General features: G+C 40.4%; 1 protein-coding gene across 3 annotated transcripts in view; it reads right to left on the bottom strand.

The window, feature by feature from the left end:
• htr4 (5-hydroxytryptamine receptor 4) overlaps positions 1-25,398 on the bottom strand; it is a 115,424-nt gene that overhangs the window by 43,821 nt on the left and 46,205 nt on the right. For all 3 annotated transcript variants that reach the window (XM_064328052.1, XM_064328051.1, XM_064328053.1), the window contains exons 3-6: positions 24,283-24,411; positions 17,141-17,341; positions 7,377-7,530; positions 2,457-3,016 (exon numbers count right to left, since the gene is read on the bottom strand). In XM_064328052.1, coding sequence (XP_064184122.1) covers positions 2,457-3,016; positions 7,377-7,530; positions 17,141-17,341; positions 24,283-24,411 — 1,044 coding nt within the window. The remainder of the gene's footprint in view (positions 1-2,456; positions 3,017-7,376; positions 7,531-17,140; positions 17,342-24,282; positions 24,412-25,398) is intronic.

The raw sequence follows: 25,398 nt of genomic DNA, 5'->3' as shown, positions 1-25,398 counted from the left end.
TAAATTCCTTTCTTTTTGTTATCTTGAAATATAGGAAATACATTTTTGTCAAACACAAGAGATCTGAAAACCAAAGGCAACAAATCATGCCAAAGTAGAACACAGTTTCACACAGAAACAGTGCCACAATATGTGAGTTCACAGATTTCACCCTGATGAACCACCTGACACCCACACAAACAGGATCTTATCTGTAACATGGAATCAGGGGATGATGAAGACTCAAAAGAAACCGTCTGTCAGAGTTTTATTTGTACCCATCTTAAAATATCACTCAAAACTGTAATGCTGCATTGGGGTTAGGCTATTGTGAAGAGTATAAAGTCTTTCTTTGTAAAACTTCCAACAAAAAAGGCAGAGAGACCAGGGCAGCAGGTTTTGAAGGCTCATCACAGGGCTCTAGGCTAAGAAAAAAAATATTTCCCCCGGTTAACGAAACAGAAACAGACTGGGCATAACATCAGATAGTTAAGTGAAAGTAAAAATTATTCCTATACTAGGTGAGGGACATCATTGGACATTACCAGCAACCAGACACCACTCTGAAACAACAGATTGGAAGAGGTAATGTATGCACAATACACCATCTACCCATAGCATGGCAGCCCTGCTACTCCTGTGACATGGAGAATGGGAATGAAACTACACAATAAACCGTTATAATTAGGCAGAAAAACCCACACAGAACAGAAGGTTTACGCTCAGTCGCAGCACACCACTTACTCTCACAACTCTATGGAGACTCTATCTGAAAGAAAAGAACTGAGGATTTCGCCCGCAATAAAATGCCTGGAATGCAACACATAAAAAGACTAGTTATGTAACCATGAAAGCAATAACGGAGATGCACTGTACCTAGAGCAATAGGCAAACACAATGGCAAAATAGAATCAGGCCATTAGAAACACCTGCAATGTGAAATATCCAACACATGATATCCAACTAAATAAATCTGTTTGCACCTTGAGAATTATTAGCATTCTTTCCAAACCAAAATGCTTATCAATGTTGGTATGTATGTCAATATCAGTAATTTGTATATTTTAGCATAATTTTGAGGCAATGAAATTAGCAGCATGCATAAAAGAATGAATCTAAAATCACCCCAATCATTAAAAAATTTCAGTATGACATTTTTAATGCCAATACAAAATTTTCTAAATGATTTGAAAAAAATACGTTCACCATTAAATCATGACTAGGACTGAAAGTAAAAACACCAGTTAAAAATATCTGAATTAATAAAAATGATACGAAGAGCATGATATAGCCTGTACAAACACAGGTTAATTCGATAAGTCTGCTAAAACTTTAATGGACAGTGAATGAAAGGACAATATCACAAGAATATGTAGTCTCAGAAAGCGAGACTTTCATCAAGTCAAGAAAAGGTACATATTTTAAATAAAGGCCTAAGGATGGCTTTTCTCCACAAATAATCTTCTGTCAAAATATTACCTTTGTCATGAATTACCTTATACAGCCATTATTATGTCATGATACAGAAAGGATCTCTATAAAAGAAGGTGCACCTAACTTTACTCAGCGCTGGTATTAAAGGCTGGAAATTACTGGTATGCAGTAAAATGTTCAGTGTTAAATAAACTGCGATAGAGCAAATACCACGTATGATCCCACTTTCACAGGTTCATATGTACTCAGAAAAATATCTGCACATATGATCCAAAATGGACTCTGTTAGAGACATTAAACATTGCACTGCGTACAACTGCTTTGTTGCGTTAAAGGTCCAGAAAACTGGATTCAAATGGTTATATTCCCCTGAAGTGACAATTGATTGTAATATTAATATTTCTAATTTATAGTTACTAATCCAGTTATAGCCATTACAAGACAGTACAACCCAAATAAATAAGGCCTTTGATTCCACATGTCTAAGCTTGAAAGGTATTTAATTATAGCTAGCTAGCGGTAGGCCTACTTGCCAATCCACCATGTTCTGCGACAAGTTCCAGGCAAAGATGGGCACTGCAAATAGTACAGGTTATTGTAATATTGCAGCGCCCCGTGGGTCTCTTAATTTTTGGGAAAAAAGCATATTGCTTTCTCTGCATCCAGAGAAGGGGCACAAAAGTGGAAAGAACATCATTTATAAATTATAAGGATTTTACTGGACTTAAAGTTCTTGTTGTGTAACGAAGACCCAGTTAACCCCACCCTGAAAATCTGGCATTTAGCCAAGGGGGAAACCAAGTCAATTTCGGCACAGGCTATTATACTTCTTTTTTTTTTTTTTGCAAGAATCACTTAAAAATATTTCTTAAATTCTTTCTGGGAATACAAAGAAAGTATTAAAACAAGACAACAGCAAAGAACTGACAGATTTCAGTTTCATGGACCTTTCTTTTCATTTGAGGTGGGCTGTCGGGTTTGGTGAGACTGCACCCTGAGTAAAGCAGTGAAAAGTAAAGCAGAACAGGGGAAAGGCCACCTACTTGAGCACATGCGTGGAGCCGTTGATCTGAGTGGCGGTGCAGGGGGCCCCGGGGCCCAGGATGGAGGGCCGGCGGTATCGCTTGTCGCCGCAGCAGAGGATGATGAGGAAGGCACGGCGGAAGGACTTGTTGAGGAAGGCGTAGAGGATGGGGTTGAGCATGGAGTTGATGTAGCCCAGCCACAGACAGGCAGTCCACAGCTTGTCCGGCACCGTGTAGTCGATGAAGGGGTCCACCACGTTGGTGATGAAGAAGGGCGCCCAGCACAGGCAGAAGCAGCCCATGATGATGCACAGCGTCTTGGCGGCCTTGGTCTCGGTGCGCATGCGGTGGTTGCGCTGGTGGTCGGCGCTGTCGGACGAGGAGGCGCCGGCCCGCTGCAGCACACTGATCTGGCGGGCGTGCTCCCGCGCAGTCACATAAATGCGCTGGTAGGCCAGCACCATGAGGCCCAGCGGGATGTAGAAGGCCACCACAGAGCAGGTCAGGGCGTAGGGCTTGTTCACCATGAAGACGCACTGCGTCACATTAGGGTCCCCGCTGCTCGTCCGCTGCTCGATCTGCCGAGGAATCACATGCACCCACACATCACCAATGCACAGCGCGCCCACACACCCACCACACACACAGTCACGCACACGCATACACACACACACACACACACACACAAACGCACACACACACAAATACGCACCCACACACACACACACATACATACATGCACAACACACACACACGCATGCACGCACACACGCACAAACACACGCACACACACACACATGTACACACACATGCGCCCACACATCACGATTGCACAGTGTGCCCACAAACATACACACACACACGCGCACACACACACATACACACACACATACACGCACAACACAAATACATGTACACACATAGACATCATACAGAACACATACATACATACATGCACATACACCACGCACACCCCCCCCGCACACACACACACACACAAACACGATACACGCACCCACCCACCCACACACACATCATACATGAACATAAAAATACACGCACACAAAACACATATACATTATTTAAAAACATTGGTTCACTGAAATAGCAAGATGAAGATTGAGGAAGCCTCTGAGCTTTGTGCGTTGAATCATGGAGTCTGACTCATGTGGCTCGTTGCAATGGATATAAATAGCCTATTCAATTATTTTATGGAATGACCGCTTCCAACAAAATGCCGGCAACCTTGATATAAACAGGGGGTCATAGTCATGGTGTGATTGAAACCGATCTCATTAATTAAAGCTACCTTAACTTTATATAAAAGACTACCTGAGTTCATTTGTAATTATCATCGATCCTCTTTATTGCTCTGTGAAGCCAAGCTATGCACCGCAGTGCATTCATAAGGCTGCCCCCAAGTTGTGAGCCGTAAAAGATGCTAATATTATCTTGCTGAGTATATATTCATATATTCATACTCACATTATTTTCTCTCTCTCTATTCTCCCTTTCTCAGGTTGAATGAAATGGAGGTTGACTCCCCATCGTCCAATGGCAAGTGCTCACCATCTAGCAGCAAATATCTCTCTCTCTCTCTCTCTCTGTGTGCTGTTTAACCTCTTTCCTAATCACACCACACTTCCTGTGTCTGCAAGGCACAACAGTTTGCAAACTGCAACATTTACTCAAGCAAAATAAACCCTCTCCATGCATGGGGAAGATAATTGGTTTTATTTTTTCATTACGTTATTTAATTTTTTACAGAGCAATGTAAATACTTATGCATGACATGTATATGAGTTTTTTTAATTGGTTAGTGTTGGCAGATTACCATATTGAAATATTGGCTTGTCTTGGCAACTATCACCCTCTCCAAATCTGCACTATCATTCCCCCTGTGCATAAGCCCCTTTGGGGAATTCTGTCCTATGTAATTAATTATAAGGCATTGGGTATTGTGTTACTACTACAGACTAAAATATTAATATTCCTTTTAACAATTTATATCCATCAGTCCCAGGCCTTCATTGGTGTGCGGAACAGCGGCGAATTGTTACTGAACACAGCCATTCCTTTTGTTATATTAAGTGTATTTTTAAAAAAATGTAAAATTAAAAAATTAAAAAAGATTTCTTGGCATGTCTGTGACAGCATAATTACGATCCATTTCATTTTTGGAGGATACATTCTGAATATAATTAGCTTTGCAAAAATGACTGTTAAATGTCTTTCCATCCCCACTTCCTACCTTTCTGCCTCTAAATCTTTGCGTCTCTGTTTCTAAAAAAGCCCAAAACTTTTTGAAACGAGCTGGCCAAAGGAACAATAAATAATTTAAATTTTGTAAAATTATTATTATTTTTTTTTTTTTTTTAACTAGGATCAGCAAAGCATCTGCAATGTAATGTCATGTAATATCATCATGGCCAGTATTATAAAGCTAATTAGCTCCTTTGAGGAGGCCAGTCTGAAAATATGGCCCGTTGCCTGATGCCTCTCACCATCAAATGTGTTGTTTATTTGGCAGTCTGAAATATAAATTAATTTGCATAATGAGCCTGCGTGCCTGGGATGAAGCGTCACGGAGACGGTTTTAAAGAGCTGACCTCCATCCACACAGATTCTCATAGACCATGATGTGCTGCTTTGTAGACTCCCACGTGATTTCCATGCAGTTCTTCCATGAATTTAAAGTGTATACGGTCTTATCTGACTGAGCCATATTTCACTGAAAGCACAACGTAGAGCAAAGAGGTGAACTGCACCTTTGGCCTGAAGCAGTGTGAAATGCTGTTTGAGATTTTTGGGGCAGTTTCCATTTTAACAGTGCTCTATTTAGCAATCACATGGAATACGAACATATCATTTTAATGAGAATGACAGCCCATCCAGATGATCCCTTGAAACTAAAAGGATTAATATTACTGTTCAATTACATCGGCGTAGGATAATGGTCAGGTAACAGGTCTAGTAACTCAAAGGCTGTGGATTAGATTCCCAGCTGGGGAGCTATCATTATGTGGCTGTATAAATTGATAAAATGAAAAAAAAAATGCTGTAAGATGTTCTGGATAAGAGGGATTGCTAAATGTTGATATGTAATGCAATAAAGTATGATCGTGAACAATCAATTCTTAATTGTCAAAGATCAATTGTCAGTTCAGAGGGTTGATAACATGATAGTAAAAACAAACTTGAACATGAACACATGTGTTTATTAACTGAGCAAGTTTAACAGTCTGATTAATTATCTTTAAAATGTACTGCGAAGGGTAGCCCATCAACAGTGTAAAGAGAAAAAAGTTGAAGCAAAGACAGAAAGAGCTCCTTTAATCATGAACTAAGAATTTCATCTGTGCAAATTAACTTAAAAGTTAAGCACATAAAAGCAAAAGCCAAAAGCAAAAAACATCTCTTCCTCTTAGAATGAAAATTATTTTGGACAAATCTACCCATCAGTTAATGTCTTCACTGAAGATGTACGTACTCCCGTGCAATTATGTGCAATTATGGATAAATAGCCCAGTGGAAATTATGGTTTTCTTGGGGACCATATTTGACATAAAGAATTCACACTGTGATATTTTCAATGAGCATATATGCACAAAGGAAAAACCTTGATCATTATTTTATTATTTTTATAATTCATTATATTTTTTGCACTTTTTCTTTACTTGGTTATGGGTTCCATTTATTGTATCTGTTAACTACACAGAAACATAGTCAAGTCAAGCACATGTGCTAGTAATGATGTAACTTATCTTACCCTGAATGAGTGTTTTCATGAGTACTCTGGCTAAGCATTGTGTGGAGTGATGTGCCCTGCACTACTGTCGTCAGTGCTCCTTGCGACCAGGAGCCCCATAGGGCGGGACCTAATTAACCGGAGTGACTCCTAGGGTGAGGGGGTGTCAGTCGGCTGAATTTCCCCTTCTCATTGGGCACAATAGTGTGAGTGGTGCAGTCCTATAGTGTAATGACACATGAAGCACAGCTACAGATAATCAGTGGCAGCTGGCAACATACATTTGCCTGCATGAACATGTGCTCAAGCCTACGCACTCTGTAATTTACAGAGGATGCCATAGTTGCACTGTAAATGGCTGACAAATATAATTGGGCATTTATCCAACTAAGATTTATTTTTGTCCCATGTAGCAGACGTGAGTCTCTGGTCTTGCATTCAGTCTAATCTTGCACTAGAAGGGTCATTCTATAAAAAATTTTTTAAAAATTGAAAATATTTTTACTGCAATAAGATTTTTCTGAGATACTTGTATTATGGCAGAAACTTTCTGCCAAGCGTCAGGAGAATAATTAAAAGAAAGAACAAATGTGCTCATGGCCTGTAACACCCATCGTTCATCTAAAAAAGAAAATGTTGGCAGAGCGCTGTCTTATTAATAGGCAGAAATATGTAAATCCAATTAGATGACTCAAATGACAAGTACTCCTTTTTACTAGAAATATGTGGAAGCCATTGCATTAATTATCTAACCAAAGCACGCGTTTGTCTCGACAGAAATAATGGACTAATATTTCAACATTCATTTGGCCAGTTTCATTCTAACAAGTTCATGATAGCATTCACTGAAAGCTTTTATGAAGCTCATACTCAGAAATTAGTTCTACTGATTGAGTCTAACAAAAGTATATTTAATATGATTGTTTACTGATAACCCCAGAATATACTTATTATTTATGTACACCATTTTAAAAGCAAAACCTAAAGGATTACCTCAGAGGATACTGTTATTAAGAGACATGATTTATAGAAGAATGGGCTCTCAAAAATGTTATAATCTTTGAAGCAAAGCCTACACTTGCCTTATGTTGCTTTTGGCGGGTTTATTGATTCTGAAACTATTTTCAAGAAAAGGGAAGAGGGGAAATGCATTGATTCAACACAAGATATTTTTTTAATGTTTAACTCACCAAATCTTCTATTCCGATACTGTTCCAGCCTAGCATTATGGGCAGGAAGGATATAAACGTTGGGATTACCCAGCACCCTCCTAACATGAGAGCCACTCTCATGGGAGTCATTTTATTCCTGTAGACCAGGGGCTGGCAGCAGATGGCATAGTACCTGAGAAGAGAAAGCAGGTGGTGTCATGGCAGAAAGGTGGCTTTTAGGACATTGGCTTTCTTTCAAAGTTTTTAAAATCTTCTTGTTATTGGACTCATTTTTCAAAACCCTTTTTGAGCAATCATTGTAGATTTACAACCACAGTATTCAGTTGTTCATTGCTAATCTCTAACGATCATGTAAGCACTATGAACCAGGAAGTTTACCAACAGTAGCGCAGCAACACAAATTTCGCCAGTTGTCAACAATGATTGGCAACAATGAGGCAAAGCTTCTAGTTTTTTCACTCAAGTAGAAAATGACTTTTCATTTTCTAGTTCAGTCATTCACTGAAGGTGAATAAAGGTATACAACAAAAACTGGAAACTTTGTTTTGCGTCATTGTTGTCAATCATTATTAACAGCTGACTGAAGTTTTGCCACACTACTTTTTGTAAATTTCTGAACAGCACTCACGTGAGAAAGATCTATCAGATTAACTTAGAGCCAAGATTGCTTAAAGCAAATGAGAGTAGGTACGCATGGGGAAGGGGTGGATTTGGGAGGGTGGGTGCTCGCCCTACGCCACACCATTCCTTTCGCCAATGCTGCATAGTGTACAGCATGCCCTGTGCTGCAAATGAATATCACCAGGGGCTAAACATCCACACTATATCACAGGCTAGACTTAATTGATTATTTGGATAAATATGCAGGATCACAATTTCCAAGGCCTGCAAGCTTGACACGTGATGTATAGGATCTTCACATCACCCCTACAACAATCAGCTGGCTATGAATATGTCTATTGAAAATCTAAATGTTTGGTCTATGACATGTAAAATTAAATTTTATTTAGATTATTATACGGTTAACGGGTGACTATGAGCCAGGCATTGTGATCTCCGGCCCTTTGACCAGTGGCTTTATTATAATGCATATGACACCATGACATGTGACTCCGCTCTGTCTTCATCCACCCACAGATTCTTTGAATTCAGCTCAATCGCCGCTGATATTTGTCATCATCACACCTGTGGTCTCGTTAAACACCCCCCTGCTGCCATTTTTCACACTCTTGCTACATTGTCTCTTAACACTTATTCTTAAGACATTGAACCTCATAATACATTCCCTCTGATTCATGGTCATACAGTAGTCTCACCCACACAACCTATATCTCAAATGAAGAGCAAGGAAAAAATTGGCTAGGAGCACCACACAAGAATCTTTCACACGCAAAAGCCAACAAGTACATTTGGATTCCAAGTCTTCGGCCGGAACTGCCTATTCAGAGCCAATCTAACAGTTTTGGCTGTTTTTCAAAATGTCTTCTGTATGCCTGTTCTTGCAATCATGGTCTTCTGCTTGTATACAATCAAACTAAGCATCTCAACTGGATTATGGGTTGTCTGCGGGTTCAGTGAAGCAGGGACTGTTATTCAAGCCAGCGGTCCACAATCACCATATATGACCCAGCCTCTGTGCCTTCTTCTGTTCCGTTCTTCTGTTGAAAGGTTAGACATGGTTGCTGAGAAAGGCTATTATCCCGCCTACTTAATGTAAAATATACAGGCAAGACTGAATGAGGTTGTTACCAGACAACTTCAAGAAGAGTTTTAATGTTCTCAGTGTTCCAAAACACAGAGAATATCCACACACAGTAATTTTTTAAGCAATTGGCTGCAGTCCTTGTTGTTTTTCACACCAAGAGTAATGAATGTAATCAGTTTTTTTTTGTTGTTGTTGCTGAAAATGATATGGCAACCAAAGACATATATGTATATGAAAGATAATCCTACTGATTAACTTTCAAATTTCCACCCAATTATCTCCGATCCACACATGGGGAACAGCTGTTAGAAATTAATCATTTCCAGTTCGGCTATAACTCTTTTGCTGTATTATATACAATCTATAAAGTAAAAAAATGTTGCTGCTTCTTGGACTTAAATGAGGGGACTAAACAGTATTTTCTGTCATACTCTTAATGTAATACTTATATTATATTTAATATACTGCAAATTAGGTATTCCTGTATGCCAAAAAAAGTCTCTCAATGTTTGTAAATAAGAGTGTCAATGGATGGAGCACAACCTGGTGGTATTTTATTAAAACAGCTCAGTACAGATGGGACAATATTTATGTATATATTTAATGCTGTATGTCCTATAACCCCATAAACACCCCAATAAAACCACGATTGTTTGGCAGTGATGAAACAGTATTTACAAATCAAGGCAGGTGGCCAGACTGAAAATCAGAGAATACCTTTATTCAACATAATACTGCCATTTTTCCACATTAATTATAAATAAAACACAACGCTGAAGCTCCAATGCCAAAGGAGTATCCATACAACTAAGTAGCATCATGGTTAAACACACAAACACACACGCACACACACACACACACACACACACACAGTCTGTAACTGCTATTTAAATTATATGCTAATATACCTCACAATATGTGTAAAAATAAAAAGTATAATTGATAAAAATGATTACTCTGGGTTTCTACATTTGGTATAAACACAAATTCTGTGGTTGACACAGACGTGTGACAGAAAGGCAAGTTCATTATAATGAACAGTCTATTTTAGCCCAGCTTTATAAAATTACAGAACCAAAAGCAACAGCAAATGTATTGTTATGCATAAATGTACATATAGTTCAGCCAGGCATTCAGTATTGTGGAAGCCATAACAACAGGCCCCATCAGTAGCAAGGTCTGGCAAAATGTCAGGAAATGCATTTAACTTACTCACATTTTTCATTAAGCCTATTGAAAGCTGCTTCCAGTTGTCAGTAATCCATGCCCTTAATAATGCTTTCCATGTTTACATTTGTTGAACAGCTTTAATTATTTTTAGTTTTAGACCTCCAATACTACCACAATGTGCGTGTGTGTGTGCTCGTGTGCATGTGCGTATGTGTGCATTTGTGTGTGAGTTTGTCTGTGTGAAAAAAGAGCCTTAAAGTGTATATAGTGTGTACTGTAAAAATAAACAAAGAAATTAATTTTAAATAATAGAAAATGCATTCATTAAAAAATGAATGGGGGGAAGGGAGAGTTCACCTGTGGTAATGCTTAGCATTATTTTATTCACATAAATTTCATGTAGAAAAATTTGCTAGCATCTTTTGCAGGTACTCTGGCTGTAACTTGGACTGGACCCATGGATTGACCAAAATTCATCCATTTTTCCAGAGCGTAGTTTCCCTGCTGCATGCTGTGTGCCTTTCAAATTATAAAAATGATGCTAATAGTATGTGCTGATTGCACTAATATGCATCAATGTTATTCAGAATGTCACTGCATTGTGTATGCCATATTTACAACAGAACCTTAAAAACTGGGACTATGGCCGCATTGTTCCACTTCAGCTCAAGTCCCCAAAGATTACTGGGGACTATGTGTTTCTATGGCAATGTGACCATGGAAACCAGGCAGAGATGGTTTTTCATGATTTATTATATAATATGTGTGACTATATTTTGTTGCCATTTTACTTCAGATACAATTTTGAAATTGCTACTTTGAATGAACGTCTTTCATTTAGAAAATGCTGTTAAAACACTTAGCTGTTGTTGCAATCATGCAGCCACAGAGCTATTAAAATGTGTCCTGTTGTATTGTCACACCATGGATATACTGCAATATTGGAGTTTCAGATGCCTGAAATATTGCTTGGTATAACAGGTATAATACAGAAGTAAAAAAATTTTTTTTCTTAAAGTCATCCGTAAACACCCCATTCTTAAAGTCATACAGAAACACCCCATCCTTAAAGTCATACAGAAACACCTTTTCTTAAAGTAATACATATACACCTTTTCTAAAACTCATCCAGAAACACCCCATTCTTAAAGTCATACAGAAACACCTTTTCTTAAAGTAATACATATACACCTTTTCTGAAACTCATCCAGAAACACCCCGTTCTTAAAGTCATACAGAGACACCGTTTTCTTAAAGTAATATAGAAACACCTTTTCTTAAAGCCATACAGAAACAACAGCAGATATCTACAGAAACTCAGTAGATATCTTTTTAAACTACTCAGGCATGCTGAACAGGACGTGGAGGCTAAGTCTTTACCCTTTTCTGTGAGAGCGATCTTGCCAAAGCAGTCCATCCTGCTCTCTTCTTCCCTCTTTTAAAACCAGAGTATGCCTTCATGTACCGACCGTTTATACTACCTGTGTTTAAACAGCTGAAACCTCAGGATGTGGGCCACTGATGACATAATTAACTTTATAACATAATTATCTTTCTGCTATGGTTATTTCCACTCAAAATTATAGCCGGCCTACATGGTGAGGTAGTGTCTCACCTTTGCAGTATGTGTCACAAACTTTTCAATCCTGCAATCCGTTGTAAAAGAACTGCATTTACACCATTTTACATGGCATGGACTATGGCCAGATTACATACAATATAGAGGTCTGAAAGCTTGAGGGGAAGGCTAAGAATGTCCTGATTTTTCCAGTCAGTGCTACTGAGACTATTGTTCTGGACAAACAAGCTGGTCATCACAGAGGACTGAGGCCCATCTCCCCGCTGTCAATCTCACCGGACAGAGAGGATTTCATTCTGAACTGACCCAGATCTGTCACGCGCGCATGCCCTGCCACAGCCAGTGTTTATCCACACCGGTATAGCCGCTCCGTGTGATATTCCGAGCACGCTTTAATCTCTCCGCTGCTCACATTGGCCACTGGAAGAGGCGAAGGCCGGCTGTAACACTATACATTGACTTTGAGACGCAGCATCATCTTTCGATCCACTGATCCGATTTACTGTCTGATCACACCGCTCTGTGCACCTCTGAGGGTAAAGCTGGCATAGAGCTGGCGTATTACTGAGAATCAGCTCACTTAATGCTGCTGCGTTTGTCTTGAATAGGTCCAACCACCTGGCTAATTTCACTCACACTCCAGATTAAAAAGTCAGTAATCTGAAAACGAGCGATTTGCTCATATCTTGTGGGCGAGAATTACTTGAACAGAAAATACAAACCCTACTTTTCTGACACCTGTTCCCATCGAGCTCTGAAATTGCGAGTTGCTTTCCTCTGTTTTTGACAGTGGTTTTTTTTCGTTGGAGGCCATCGGGAGCAAACGGACCTGAGCTGCATCTCCAGGCTCAGCTAACTGAGCGTCACTGGTTCTCCCGCGCGGAGCCGTACGCAGTCTTTCACAGACGCGAGCCCGTGGCGGTCTGAGCTTCTGTGAGAGCCGGTCACGTGCGCTTTCACCTGGGCTCAAGCCCGCTGAGATGAGAGGGCTCACCTGTCAGTCTGCCTGTCTGTCTGTCCACCTGGCTGCTAGCCCCAAGCTGAGCGGTCAATCTTGGGCAGATGCAAGGGAAGTTCTGTAAGAGCAGCGCCCTGAGTGGAATGCAGTTGAGTGCCTTCAGTTCAGGCATATACTGTAAATTATTTCCCCAGAAATATTACTGTATAATGAACAAATCCGTACAGTAGAAGCTGTTTGCATGTTCTCTGGGTACTCCAGTTTTCCTCCCACAGTCCAAAGACATGCAGGCTCGGTTAATTGGAGACTGTAAATTGTAGAAGAGTGTGTGAACTCTGCAATGGAACTGGTGACCTGCACAGGGTGTATTTCTGCCTCTCACCCAATGCATGCTGGGGTAGACTCCAGCCCCACCCCCACCCCCCACCCAGACCAACAATAAGCGGGTTAGATAATGCGTGGCTATAATTTGGGTAAAAGTGAAATATCAGTAAGATGTATTTTGAATAATTGTGTAGCTGCCAGAAAATAACTGTTAAAGGAATACTGTAAAATTTACAGCAACTTGCTGGCAGCAATTAGTTCGTAAGTTGCTTTAACACATTTCATAGAAAGCTTAGTGTAAATACAATTACAGCACCCAGTCCCATAATTGCTATTAAAGTAGACAATTTGCTAAATGTATTACCGCAACTTACAAACTAATTGCTGCCAGCAAGTTACTGTAAATTTTACAGTATTCCTATTACAATGTAGTGAAGACTGGGGTTTTTTTGTTTGTTTTTATTAGCTGCCTATAAACACTCTAATTTGTTTACTCGGACTGCCACAGTTCAAATCTGCCAGTTAATTACTATGATCTCTGCATATGACAGAGGCAGTATAAACAGCAGGAAGCATTGATAAACAAAAATGGAAGATGCTATATGGTATCCTATTTGCTATTTTTAAATCACATGATAATGTCACAGTTAAAAGCATCCTTAAAATGGAGTTGTAACAACAACAAAAAAGACATTAATCACTTGTATTCTGCTATTCTAGTCTTCCTCCTGAGACATGACAAGAGTTAGATTCTGATTACAGGGAAGCCCCCACACACTGTCTCCTCCACCCACGCCACCACCACCACCTCCAAACTCCCCATCCACCCCCCTCTCTGCGCTGCATAAACACAGTGATTAATCAAGCGCCCTCTCCTCAGCTCTGAATTATTCTGCCAGGAGACAGACTGGCTGAATTTAGCTGTCATCACAAAGCACCTGGAAACGCCGCCACCGGTCAGGGCTGCTATTTCTGGCCCCTGCGCTTTTATTCTCTCGGCGTCTATGAGTGAGTGAACGGCTCTAAATCCCGCGGCTTTTAAGCTTCCAGTTTCTGTCAAGGCCCGCACTTTGACCATCATCTACATCGCTCTCGCAGCGGTTGTCTCAATTTAAGTCACAAGGAGTCCATGCCCGCGCCATAAAACACGCCCATAAAAACTGACAGCGTGTTCCTCTGGGGGGGAATGGAACATTCAAAGCCTGACTGAACGAGAAAGGCATCTGTCTCCTACGAAGGCCCTGAAAATAGGAACTTTACGCTCGCAGACCAATGCATCACCGCGAACGTGACAAACAAACCCGTCGGTCGAGGTAAATCTCCCTGACTTATGTGAGAGCTGACGTGCTGCGTCACCACAGCGCACTGTTAAAATATGTGGATTCTGTTTTCCCCAGGAAACTTTAAAGCCCGTCCAGTCCAAAGCCGTGCAGTTCGCGGGCGTCGTGCGCGAGCGTTCTTCCCCCCGTCTCCGCCACCTTTTACGGAGCGTACCGCGCAGACGCCCGACTCAATCGTCCGGCTTCACGAATTTGAATCCTGCCTTTTTTTTCCTTTTTTTTTCGAGACGCTGTTTGCAGGCTAACCGGGGCCAGTCTCAGCATTGGCTGACCTTTACGTTTCAAGATAGCGGGGACCCCTTATCTCGCCCCGAGGGCTCTGTCTGCGATCCAGCCCCGGATAAGACGCAGGCCAGTCCTGACATGGCAGCGCTGATCGCGCCCGCGATAAGGCACAAAAGGTATTCACCGAAACCAGGTCACCGCAAAGCCCATTTACCTATGAGGGGGGAGGGGGCTTAAAGAAAAGGAGCAGCTGAAATCAATGACAGGCCTCTGAGTAAATTGCCGTTGCTTTGGCTCACGCTATCAATCACCCTACAATCAAACCGCGTGGCAGAATGCTGGGGGGATCACTCCAAAGCATGCTTTTCAGACGGAGGTTAGGAACACAATGTGCAATCCATAATGGGGGATGACAGAACTGCAGCGGGCGGGGGGGCCGTGGATGAGAGGCAAACTGAATGTGTATTTATGATTGCCCACTGAGAGGCACTTGTTATGCAAAAGACTGCCGGTTCCATTAGGCCACGTGGTGCCATGGGGGATTAATGGGGACTCGTGTTCTTTTCATTCTGCTGAGTAACCTCGCCGCTCTTACGTGCTATATTTAGACTAATTTTACAGTGGGACCGCATGAGGCAGCTCACTGGGTACTTTCTAAAGTATTTTCTTAAAAATACCTGCTGCCTTCTAACAAATATCGAGCAACTGAATGTTAAATACATGTCTTAAACTACTTGTCTGTTCCTTAAAATCTTTAAATTCTATGAAATTATATTAGTCATTAGTTTCGGAGTTTTTTCATGAATTTATTATTTTTTTGCAAAACTGAATGACTTTTTGAGGGGCACTTTATCTTTTCACAATCTGTAAAATATTCAGTCAGGACCTATGAGGCTCAAAAATAACTCGGTAGGTCGTTGAGATTCAAAGCAAACCGCGAGAAAGGCCAATCCAGCATTCAAAAGCACACAGTTCTCCAAATAAAAGACTGTAATAAAAGAATCTAGAGATGTGATTTGAGTATTCAGAGCCTGAGGGGGGTGGTGGAAACATAAAAGCAGAGAGCTGTTCAGAGACAAGACGCCTGATGTTTCGCACACTTTAAAATGAAACGACACGGCTAATATTGGCTTATAAGTGACAGCCAGCAGAGCTTCCGGGAGCCAGAACAGTTTGTGTTGCACTAACCTCCCTCATTGTTAAGGCTCACAATGACAAATTGGTTGTGAAATTACCAAAAAAAAAAGGGAAAAGATGCACTTGTAAAAACTGTCTGCCAGGCTGGAAAGAGTGCCCATTTACTGGAATATAAACACCCCCTCCCCAAACCTTAACAGGAGATCATTAACTGTACAGACCTAATTGTACAATGTTCAACAGCTGACAGGGGACAGGACAAAGAATTATATCAGCACAGAACATATTACAGGGAATATCACACCAATCATTTAACCCAAGTCAGGCCTGTAAAGTGAATAAAATATTATGTCAGATTATGTCTGTCAAGAGAAGTGGGATGGATATGAAAAGCATTGCTTTTCGAACAGCTTATTCCCAGCTAACTCTCTAGCTAACTGTGACTAAAAGTACAATAATGTCCGAATCGTCTCTGTCTCTATTCTGTCACATCTGGCCTTCTGACCTCTGCCATGACCAGCTAAAGGTTGCCTGTTTAGCTGCAGGGTCCTGGGAGCTTATATAAGCCAGAAAGCAGTTCTGTCCCCAGGAGCTCATAAGGCAACCTCCACTGCTGACAGGATCCTGGGCAGCTAATGACAACACATGGAGAACAGATGGATTTACTGTATGAAATTCAATTAGGTTTTTGAGTGTGGAACATTATTAAATTAGTTGTTATTGTGTATCTGCATAATGTTTGGCAGTGCCATGCAACTCCACACCTCCCCACTACTCACACTGATAAAAAATTCTATGGAATCTGAAAAACATTTTCCAAACAATTCTTAAACCCACTTGCAGTATGCAAATTCCACTCAAAATACAGAAAAGCAGCAGCTAGTATTTGGCGATTTGCTTCAATCACAGACATTTGGAGACAGCCTGTAATGAGCTCTATTATGCCACCTATAAATTTAAACAATGTGGGTTGTTTTCTTTGTCATATTTAAAAAGGGAAATCTGAAAAAAAAACAACAAGAAAATGCATTTTTAAAAATGTTTTGCAAATAGCCCGTGTCTCAACACTAAATGGTTATAAATTGGTAGTAATGCATGTACTCTGTGCTCCCTTGCTGGATAATTGAATGAAACTCTATCATTTCCACTCCTGCAGACAGTCACGACTTGTGTTCCGGGGTTGAGCTGGAACGCTGCCAAGCCTTCCAACGTACACACCAATCAAAGCAGCCCGGCGCCCCCATTATCCAGCATTACGGACAAAAACACTGGGAGCTGAAGCAGAGCCAATTGGCCTCGCGCTCTGGCTTCCCCCGCTGCGATAATGCACTGCGACCGCCTCACCTGTCCAGGGAGATGCAGCACAGGTGCAGGATGGAAGCGGTGGTCAGCAGCACGTCCAGGGAGGTCCGGACCAGGCAGAACGTCCCCCCGTAGTTCCAGTTCTGGCGGATGAGCTCGATGGCGCCGAAGGGCATCACCAGCACCGACACCAGCAGGTCCGCAAACGCCAGCGACACTATGAAGTAGTTGGTCTTGATTTTCCTGCGAAAGGGCAGAGAGAGATATGGTTGAAACGCTCATTCGGAAATGTGCACCATTTTCTCAACAAAAAAAAAACATACGAATGATGATTATATGATTTCCAGAATCATTAGGTTAATACAGAATAATGCAGAGATTCAGTTGTTGCAAGTGAAGGACAATTCATTTGTAAGCACGTATTAATTAATGAGCCATTTTCATGGGTAGTTATTGATCTGTTCACAGACTTGCACTGAGGATTTATTAAAAAAAACAAATTATAATTATATGACTTCAAGAATTATTAGGTTAATATAGATTGGCGCAAAGATTTGGCCTTGCAAGTGAAGACAATTAATTTGTAAGCAAGTATTAATTAATGAGGCATTTTCAGTGATAGTTATTGATCTGTTCAAAAAATGAAAATACATTCATGCTCAATGAAACAAATTTATTGGGTCAGTTGAACCAAACTGGATTTAATCTAATGTGACCGAATGAGCTTGTACAAAAGCTGACTAATTATGAAAGTGTATTTATATTTATCATACGCCGTAAGCTGTGTCAGTGTCAAGTGTTACAATTGTATTTTTTATACTAGCAGGTGGATAAAGAAGACCACTCATTTTTACCTGCTGCAAAAAAGTAGTAAACAATTATTTTAGCATACAAAATTCACTTAGCTAAAATCATAAAAATATAAATGACCGAGCGAAGGTGGACATCGGGGAAAGTGTGAAACTGTGACATGGGCAAGTGCAAAAGTGGATAATAGCTCTTGACGAATGTTGCCACAAATAAAGTAGTGAGGTAATCACCATCGTTCATTGGCAGCTAATTCATATCCTCACCTTCAGAAAGCAACCGTTCCTTTGTCTAATCGGCATTGGCAACATTTTACATATTGAATTTTATTTTTTAATTCCCTCTTGTAATTTTTTTTTTTAATTTTCCATTTTAATTGGGTGGCTTGGCTAACCCTTCGAATGTGTTTTCGAATCTCAACTAACCATCACAGTGGGTTAGCGCTGGCCCACGCTAAAACTAGAATAGGGAAAGTGATTTTTGAGCTTCGGAACACAATCAATCCTAGCAGAACTGCAATTAAGCTGCAATTCTAACGGAAGCCTTATTGTCTATTTTATCTCACAGGATATTCTGTAGCCCACTGTACTCGAAACAAGAGGGCCCAACTTGATTTGAATATGGCAGTGACCGTGCACTGAAGCTGCTGTCAAAGCAGATTAAATTACCCCCCGTAGACATTTACCCACATTTGACAGTGGAGTTGGAGTGTGTGTGAGAGAGAGAGAGAGAGAGAGAGAGAGAGATGCAAAAGGCCATGCTTAAATTGTTCAACCTAGTACAAGTTCAGGATGCTTCCCTGACATCTGGAATCTCAGGGGCTTATATCCCCAGTTTATAAAACTGGAGACAAAATAGACCCTAATAATTGCAGAGGCAATTGTGCAGAAATCTGGGGAAGATATTCAGGAATTGTAACCTTCCATAATGAACACAACATCCTGAGTGAAAGGTAAAATGGTTTCCATCCAAATATATCATACACACATCATATTTACCCCCACACACTGTAATAAACATGCCCATCAAAGAAAAAACCTGGATTTTTTTTTTTTTTATCCTTTTCTTTGAATCCTTCATGAATCAAAAGGCGGTGATATTTTGCAAAATTCTCCAAAGTGGGGAAAAACGTAAGATATTGTTAAAGATGCTGTTAAACCAATGTCACAAATAAATGTGGAGTAAATATGGGCAACCAAAGAACAGAATTATTCACATAAAAAATGTGGGGTGAGGCAGCGCTGTAACCTGAGTCCAACATTGTCAAACATTTATATTAAAGAGTAAGTAGTGCAGTTGGAACAGCCTACAGTGCCTGGCCCTGGCCCCTCTCTTATATGACACAAAAGCAAAATTCCTTCTCTATGCTGATAACCTGGTTCTGTTGCCATCCACCGAACGTGGTTCGAAACGGTCTGGCTCTGATGAAGGATTTCTGTTAGAACCGGTCACTGACTGTAAACCTAAAAAATACAAAAGTAATGATCCTCCAAAAAAGCCAGATGTCAGGAAAACAGGCTCCAATTTTTTCTAGGCATCACCATCCTAGAACACACCCTAAATTACACTGACAATCACAGGATCAGGGAGCTTTACCGAGGCACTGAATGCATTACAATAAAAAGCTCAAAGAGAACTCTATGCCATAAAAATAAAATAAAATTGACATACAAATTAAATTCCAGTTAAAAATCTTTGACAGTGTCATCCAATCCATTTCACTGTACAGAAATGAGGTACTGTATGTGGTGCACTCAGCCAGCACAGCTATGGGACAAGCATCCAACAAAGACCCTGCATGCAGAATTCTGTAGAAACATTCCGCAAGTGCAGAGGAAAACTTCAAATAATGCATGCAGGGCAGAATTAGGCTATTATTTATTGATGATTCATATGCAAAAAAGAACATTAAAATTATGGATACACCTCAAATCTAGCCCTCAAGTCACAATCCTATTCAAGGCAATGAAAGCCCACGAGCTCAGTTATGAAAACAGCCCTCAGTCAGCTAGCACTGAAGGCAGCATTAACACCATGAACGCACCAGTTTCATACAAGCACTGCTTACCAGCAAATAACCAGAGCAAACTAAATCACTAAACAAACCAAAACCACCTATCCGGAATATTGGGATGATGCAACCGAAACACAAAACAAACTTGCTTGCTATCAGGCCCTAAAATAAACTACACGTGAGCTGAATACAGTGGCATGAAAAAGTATTTGCCCCTTACTGATTTCCTCCATTATTGCTTATTTGTCACACTAAATGGTTTCAGATTTTTAGACAAAATGTAATATTAGACAAAGAGAAACCGAATAAACACAAACAAATTTTTTAATTTCATTTTTTAAATGAAAGAAGTTATCAAACACCCATATCATCCATGTGAAACAGTAATTCCCCCCTTAGTTGCTCCATCAACAAATTAACAAAATTTTATTTAAATTAGACTAAGCTGACCCAGTCCTGTTGCATCTAAACCTCACTCATATTGAACCTCATCATCACAGTGAAGTAGTCACCCCAAAGTTTCTACAAGCACACTATGTCATGATCAAATGAAATTCTAGAAGAGATGAGAAGTACATCAGCCTGAAAAAGGTTACAAAGCCATTTCTAATGCTCTGGGACTCCACCGAGCCACAGTGAGAGCCAATATCTCCAAATGGAGAACACTTGCCGAATCTTCTTAGGAGTTACTAGGATGCATACATTTCATCAAGGTTGCAGCAACAACTCATCCAGGAAGTCACAAAAGATCCCAGAAGAACATCCAATGAACAGTAGGCCTCTCTAGCATTAGCTAAGGTCAGTGTGTATGACTCCACAACAAGACTAGGCAAAAATGGGATTAATGGGAGAGTAGCAAGGGAGATAACACTGGTGACCAAGAAAAACATTAATGCTTGTCTCACATCTGTAAAAAAAATAATAATAATAATTTTAAAAAAAATAAATAAATAAAAGCACCTGGATGATCTCCAAGCCTTTTGGCATAATGTTATTTGGATTTTAATCAAAATGCAGCAAAATACATATCAACCTGAGGGATGATGAGTGACCACAAACACTTATTTCATTACTTTTCTCATCATTCTTTTCAATCATCTCTTTTGTTGACATTATTATTATTATTAGTAGTAGTAGTAGTAGAAGTAGTAGTAGTATTATGCTGTTGTTGTTTTACTGCTACAAGCATTGCCAATATTTGCTGTATAAAGTTTTTCTTGCCAATGAAGCATTTTTGGAATTGAAGTTGGAATTGGACAGAGAGTGAGACAGAAAGAGAGAAAGAGACTGGCAGTCTGCAAGACAGAAAAGATAAATGGTGAGAGGAATATGAATTAGTGACAGAAAGAATGAAAATGGAAATTGTCAAATTCAGAGAACGCAAGACAGAGCATGATTGAGGGAGAGATAGAGAGTGCGAGACATGATATACAGTGAGCTCCATAATGTTTGGGACAAAGACATATTTTAAAAATCATCTCTTGAATTGACTCTATACTCCACAATTTCAGATTTGTAATCAAACAATCCAATGCACATAATATATAGAGCACATTCTCAACTTTTATTAAAGGGTACTTTAATAAGTACCCTTTAATAAAAGGGTTAATACATTTTGGTTTCGGGACTGTAGAAATTACAGCACTTTTCATACCAAGCTCCCAATTTCAGGGCACCATAAAGTTAGTGACGAATGGCTTCACATATGTTTTTGATTAGTCAAGTGTGTTCAATTGTTTCCTTCGTTCAGGTATAGGAGAGCTTTCAGTAACTAGACTTGATTCTCCCCTTAGGAGTCTGTTATTGGCATTTGTCATCATGAGGACCAGAGTTGCACCAGTGAAAGTCAAGGAAGCCATTATGAGGCTAAGAAACAAGAAAAAAAGAGAGAAATAGACCAAAACTTGTGCAGAGGCTACACTGCAAGATGCAAACCACTATTAGCTGCAAAGGATGGCCAGGTCACAGCTTGCTAAGAAGTGCCTAAAAGAGCCTGCAAAGTTCTTGGAAAAGGTCTTGTGGACAGATGTGACCAAGAATCACTTGTTATCAGAGTGTGTGGAGGCAAAAAAGAATTTCCAAAGATACAAATCATCAGCCATCACCTGTGAAACATGCTGGTGGAGGTGTCATGGGTACTGGTTCACTTGTCTTGAGTGATGATTTAACTGCTGATAGCAGAAGCGGAATGAATTCTGAAGTGTACAGAAGCACCTTATCTGCTCAACTTCAAGAAAATGCCTCAAAACTCACTGGACAGCGATTCTTCCTACAGTAAGACAATAATCTCAGACATACTGCTAAAGCAACAAAGGAGTTTTGCAAAACGAAAAAAATGGAAAATTCTTGATTGGCCAAGTTATTCACCCAATCTGAATCCACCTGAACATGCATTTCATACAGTATGCTTTAGAGAAAATCTAAGGCAATTAGCCCCCAAAACAACCAGGGGCTGAAGATGATTACTTACATTTACATAAACATTAATATGTCTCAATTATTAGGGTACCTTGAAATGAGGAGGGGGGGTGGGGTGTCTAAGTATAAAAACTGTCATTTCTACATGGTGAAACCAAAATGTATTAAAAATACCCTTAAATAAATTCTGATAATCTGTACTTTAAGCACATTTAATTTGTTTGATTACGAATATAAAATTGTGGAGTACAGACCCAAATCAAGAGAAAAATATGTCTTTGTCAAAAACATTGTGCAGCCCATTGTATATAGCGAAAGACACAGTATATGAATTAGTCACACACATCTGGAAAGAAGAAAGTAAGAAAGAAAGAAAGAAAGAATAAGAACATGACAGAAGGGTATGTGACACACTGCTAGATGGTGACCTGCCAGTGGGGAGTTCACCCCCATTTCATTCAACATGAGAAAGACCAGAGCCTTAGGCACTCCATTAGTGCCTAATGAAATACAGGGTGAGGTACCTGACTGTGAAAGGCACTGTAAAAAAAGGATCCTATAAATAGCGCACAGAGAGAACTTTGAACCCAGCTAGAACTGAACTGTCATTCAGCCAGAAGCCGTGTTACTGCAGTAGGACTGGCTCTAGGCATAGCTGACACAGGCCGTCACACACGCCTAGGGTGGCATCTGTCTGGAGAGGGGGGGGTCACCAAATGGGTCCACAGTCACTATCTCCAGGACACACACCCCATACTGATGGATGATATCTGGCCATCCTTTAACAGCTGTGTAAATAAACTACCATATGTGTAAACAATTACATTTTTCAGAAAAAAAGCTACTTCATCACAATGTTTCCCGTTTCCCCTGTGAGACATAATACTTTTTTTTAACTGGTTAATAAACAGTTAATGAAGAGAAATAGGCGGAAACTGAAGTATTCACCCAGACAGAAAAAGGGTAGAAAAAATATAATGCAGTGTGTGGAAATGTTTAATTATGATAAAGCAGGACATTGTTTAGTACAGTGGGTTTAACTCATAAGCCAGGACATACACTGCAAAAAAAAAAAAGCTAAATAAGTGATTTTATTCCACTGGCTTTGAGTAGGCCTTTTGAAGAAGAGCTATTGTGATCTACATGGATAAGCACTGTTCTGGAAACAGTATTCATCCATCATTGTACAGAACAATCCCACAGTCTACTCAGCGGCGTGGCCTGTGAAGTTAAGTGATCCCTTGATATGATTTCAAAGCCATTCCTCTTGGGGCTCCTATCTTTACCGATCACAGTTTTCACTCTCCATCTCTGCCTGTCAAGAGCAATAAGTATTCACCTAGTGCTGACTGAGTGGGGAGATAAGTGGATTGTAAATATATGCCAGATAGTTGACTGTACACATGCAGAGGCCCAGAATAAAGACAGTACCGACTGTTTTGCTGACAAAAAAAAGATAAAAAATCATATACCACAATAAACTGACCATCCTGCCCAGGCCATGAATAGCTCATTAAACAGTGTTCATAGAACTCGGATGTTGAATGAATGTGTGGAGTTTGGGTTAGGAATAATGATGATATCAGCTTAATTAATGTGGCAAAGTGCATGGTTGAATCTTGACAACACAACAGACAGGCACAACACGAATCCTCTCTCTCAGGCATTGCATTGCAGAGCACCGTGAAGGCATTGTGAAGCCTTGCTTTAAATGCAGAGCCAGGGATGCTAGTATTGCTACTGGAGGATCATGGAGGACCGTAGGCACTCTTTAATCTGACATTCACCTCAGAACGACCTAAAAGTGAGACCAGGCGGCACAACATGGCGGCTCAAAGCAGTAATGAGCAAGCCGCTAAAACCACGCAGGATCAGAATGCGGGCTTCCCTCTCGACAGGGTATTACCCAGCAGGCTCGGCTGCGCGTTAAAAGGGCTTGACTGACCTCAGCTGGCGGTCCTTGCAGACGGCCACCATGACCAGGAGGTTCCCCAGGACGCTCATGAGCATGACGAGGGACAGGAAGGCCATGAGGGCGATCCTTTCCGGCATGCTGAACGCTGGCGCTGGGATACTGGGAGAGAAGGAACACAAGCACACGAGATTTCAGCGACCAATCACACGCAGTGCATTTTAAAAACAAACCATGAGGGCAGAGGGCGGCACCTCTGTGTCAGGAGAAATCATCGTTCAGGATTGTCGATTGGCTGCAGATTCAAACACAACGCATATGCCGGTGGTGAACTGCAGCTATACTTTAACACCAAGTAAAGACAAAAAGCTGTTGAGCGGTGTTGAACAATATCTATGTTTTAAACATGTGTTCGGTGTTCAAATATCTCCCAGGTAGGCCATTTTATGAATGTATATTGACTGTAGTTCTTACCTTCACTTTAAGTTCAACTCCCAAATATAATGAGGCAAACAGATACAATCGGTAGCACAGTTATGGGTTAGCCAGTTCCTTATCGCAACATGGCTCAGTATACTTTTAATGAGGTCAAGGTCACTGGTAGATGAGAATGGTTCGTAAAGTTTACACGGCCTAGAGGAACAGCTTACATTTTGATCAGGCAGACAAACACAACAGAACAGTGCAACTGAGCCAAAATAAATGCACTTCTGAAATGTTCACTGTCAGTGAAATGACATCATGAATCATTCACGCAGGCTGTGACTACGCACACTTTTTTCACATTCAGAAACACTTGCTCATCGCAAGATTGTGAATGGCCTCTTGGTGTCACAGGCCTTCTCTCTACACTGCAATCATTTTGACCATTTACACAATAATTACTTTCTAGACACAGAAATTGAATTAGAGGCCATTCCCATTAAGGCTTTTCGAGGGTTCTAAAACACCCCTATCATCTCCTCCACTGGGCAGTGCGCTCATTGTGGCAGTTTCATTAAGCATTTGGTCTGGTCTGAGGCGCAACTGCATTCCTTTTCTAGGTGCATTGCTCTATCTAGCGTGATTGGTTTTAGATAGAAAACATTACATCTCATTTTCAGGTATGGTTCAGAAAGAATGAAAAATGTTTTTGAAATATGAAATACT

Source organism: Anguilla rostrata, chromosome 3, assembly GCF_018555375.3.
Source record: "Anguilla rostrata isolate EN2019 chromosome 3, ASM1855537v3, whole genome shotgun sequence".
In the NCBI taxonomy this organism is placed as follows: domain Eukaryota; kingdom Metazoa; phylum Chordata; class Actinopteri; order Anguilliformes; family Anguillidae; genus Anguilla; species Anguilla rostrata.
This window is presented reverse-complemented; position numbering and strand designations above follow the sequence as displayed.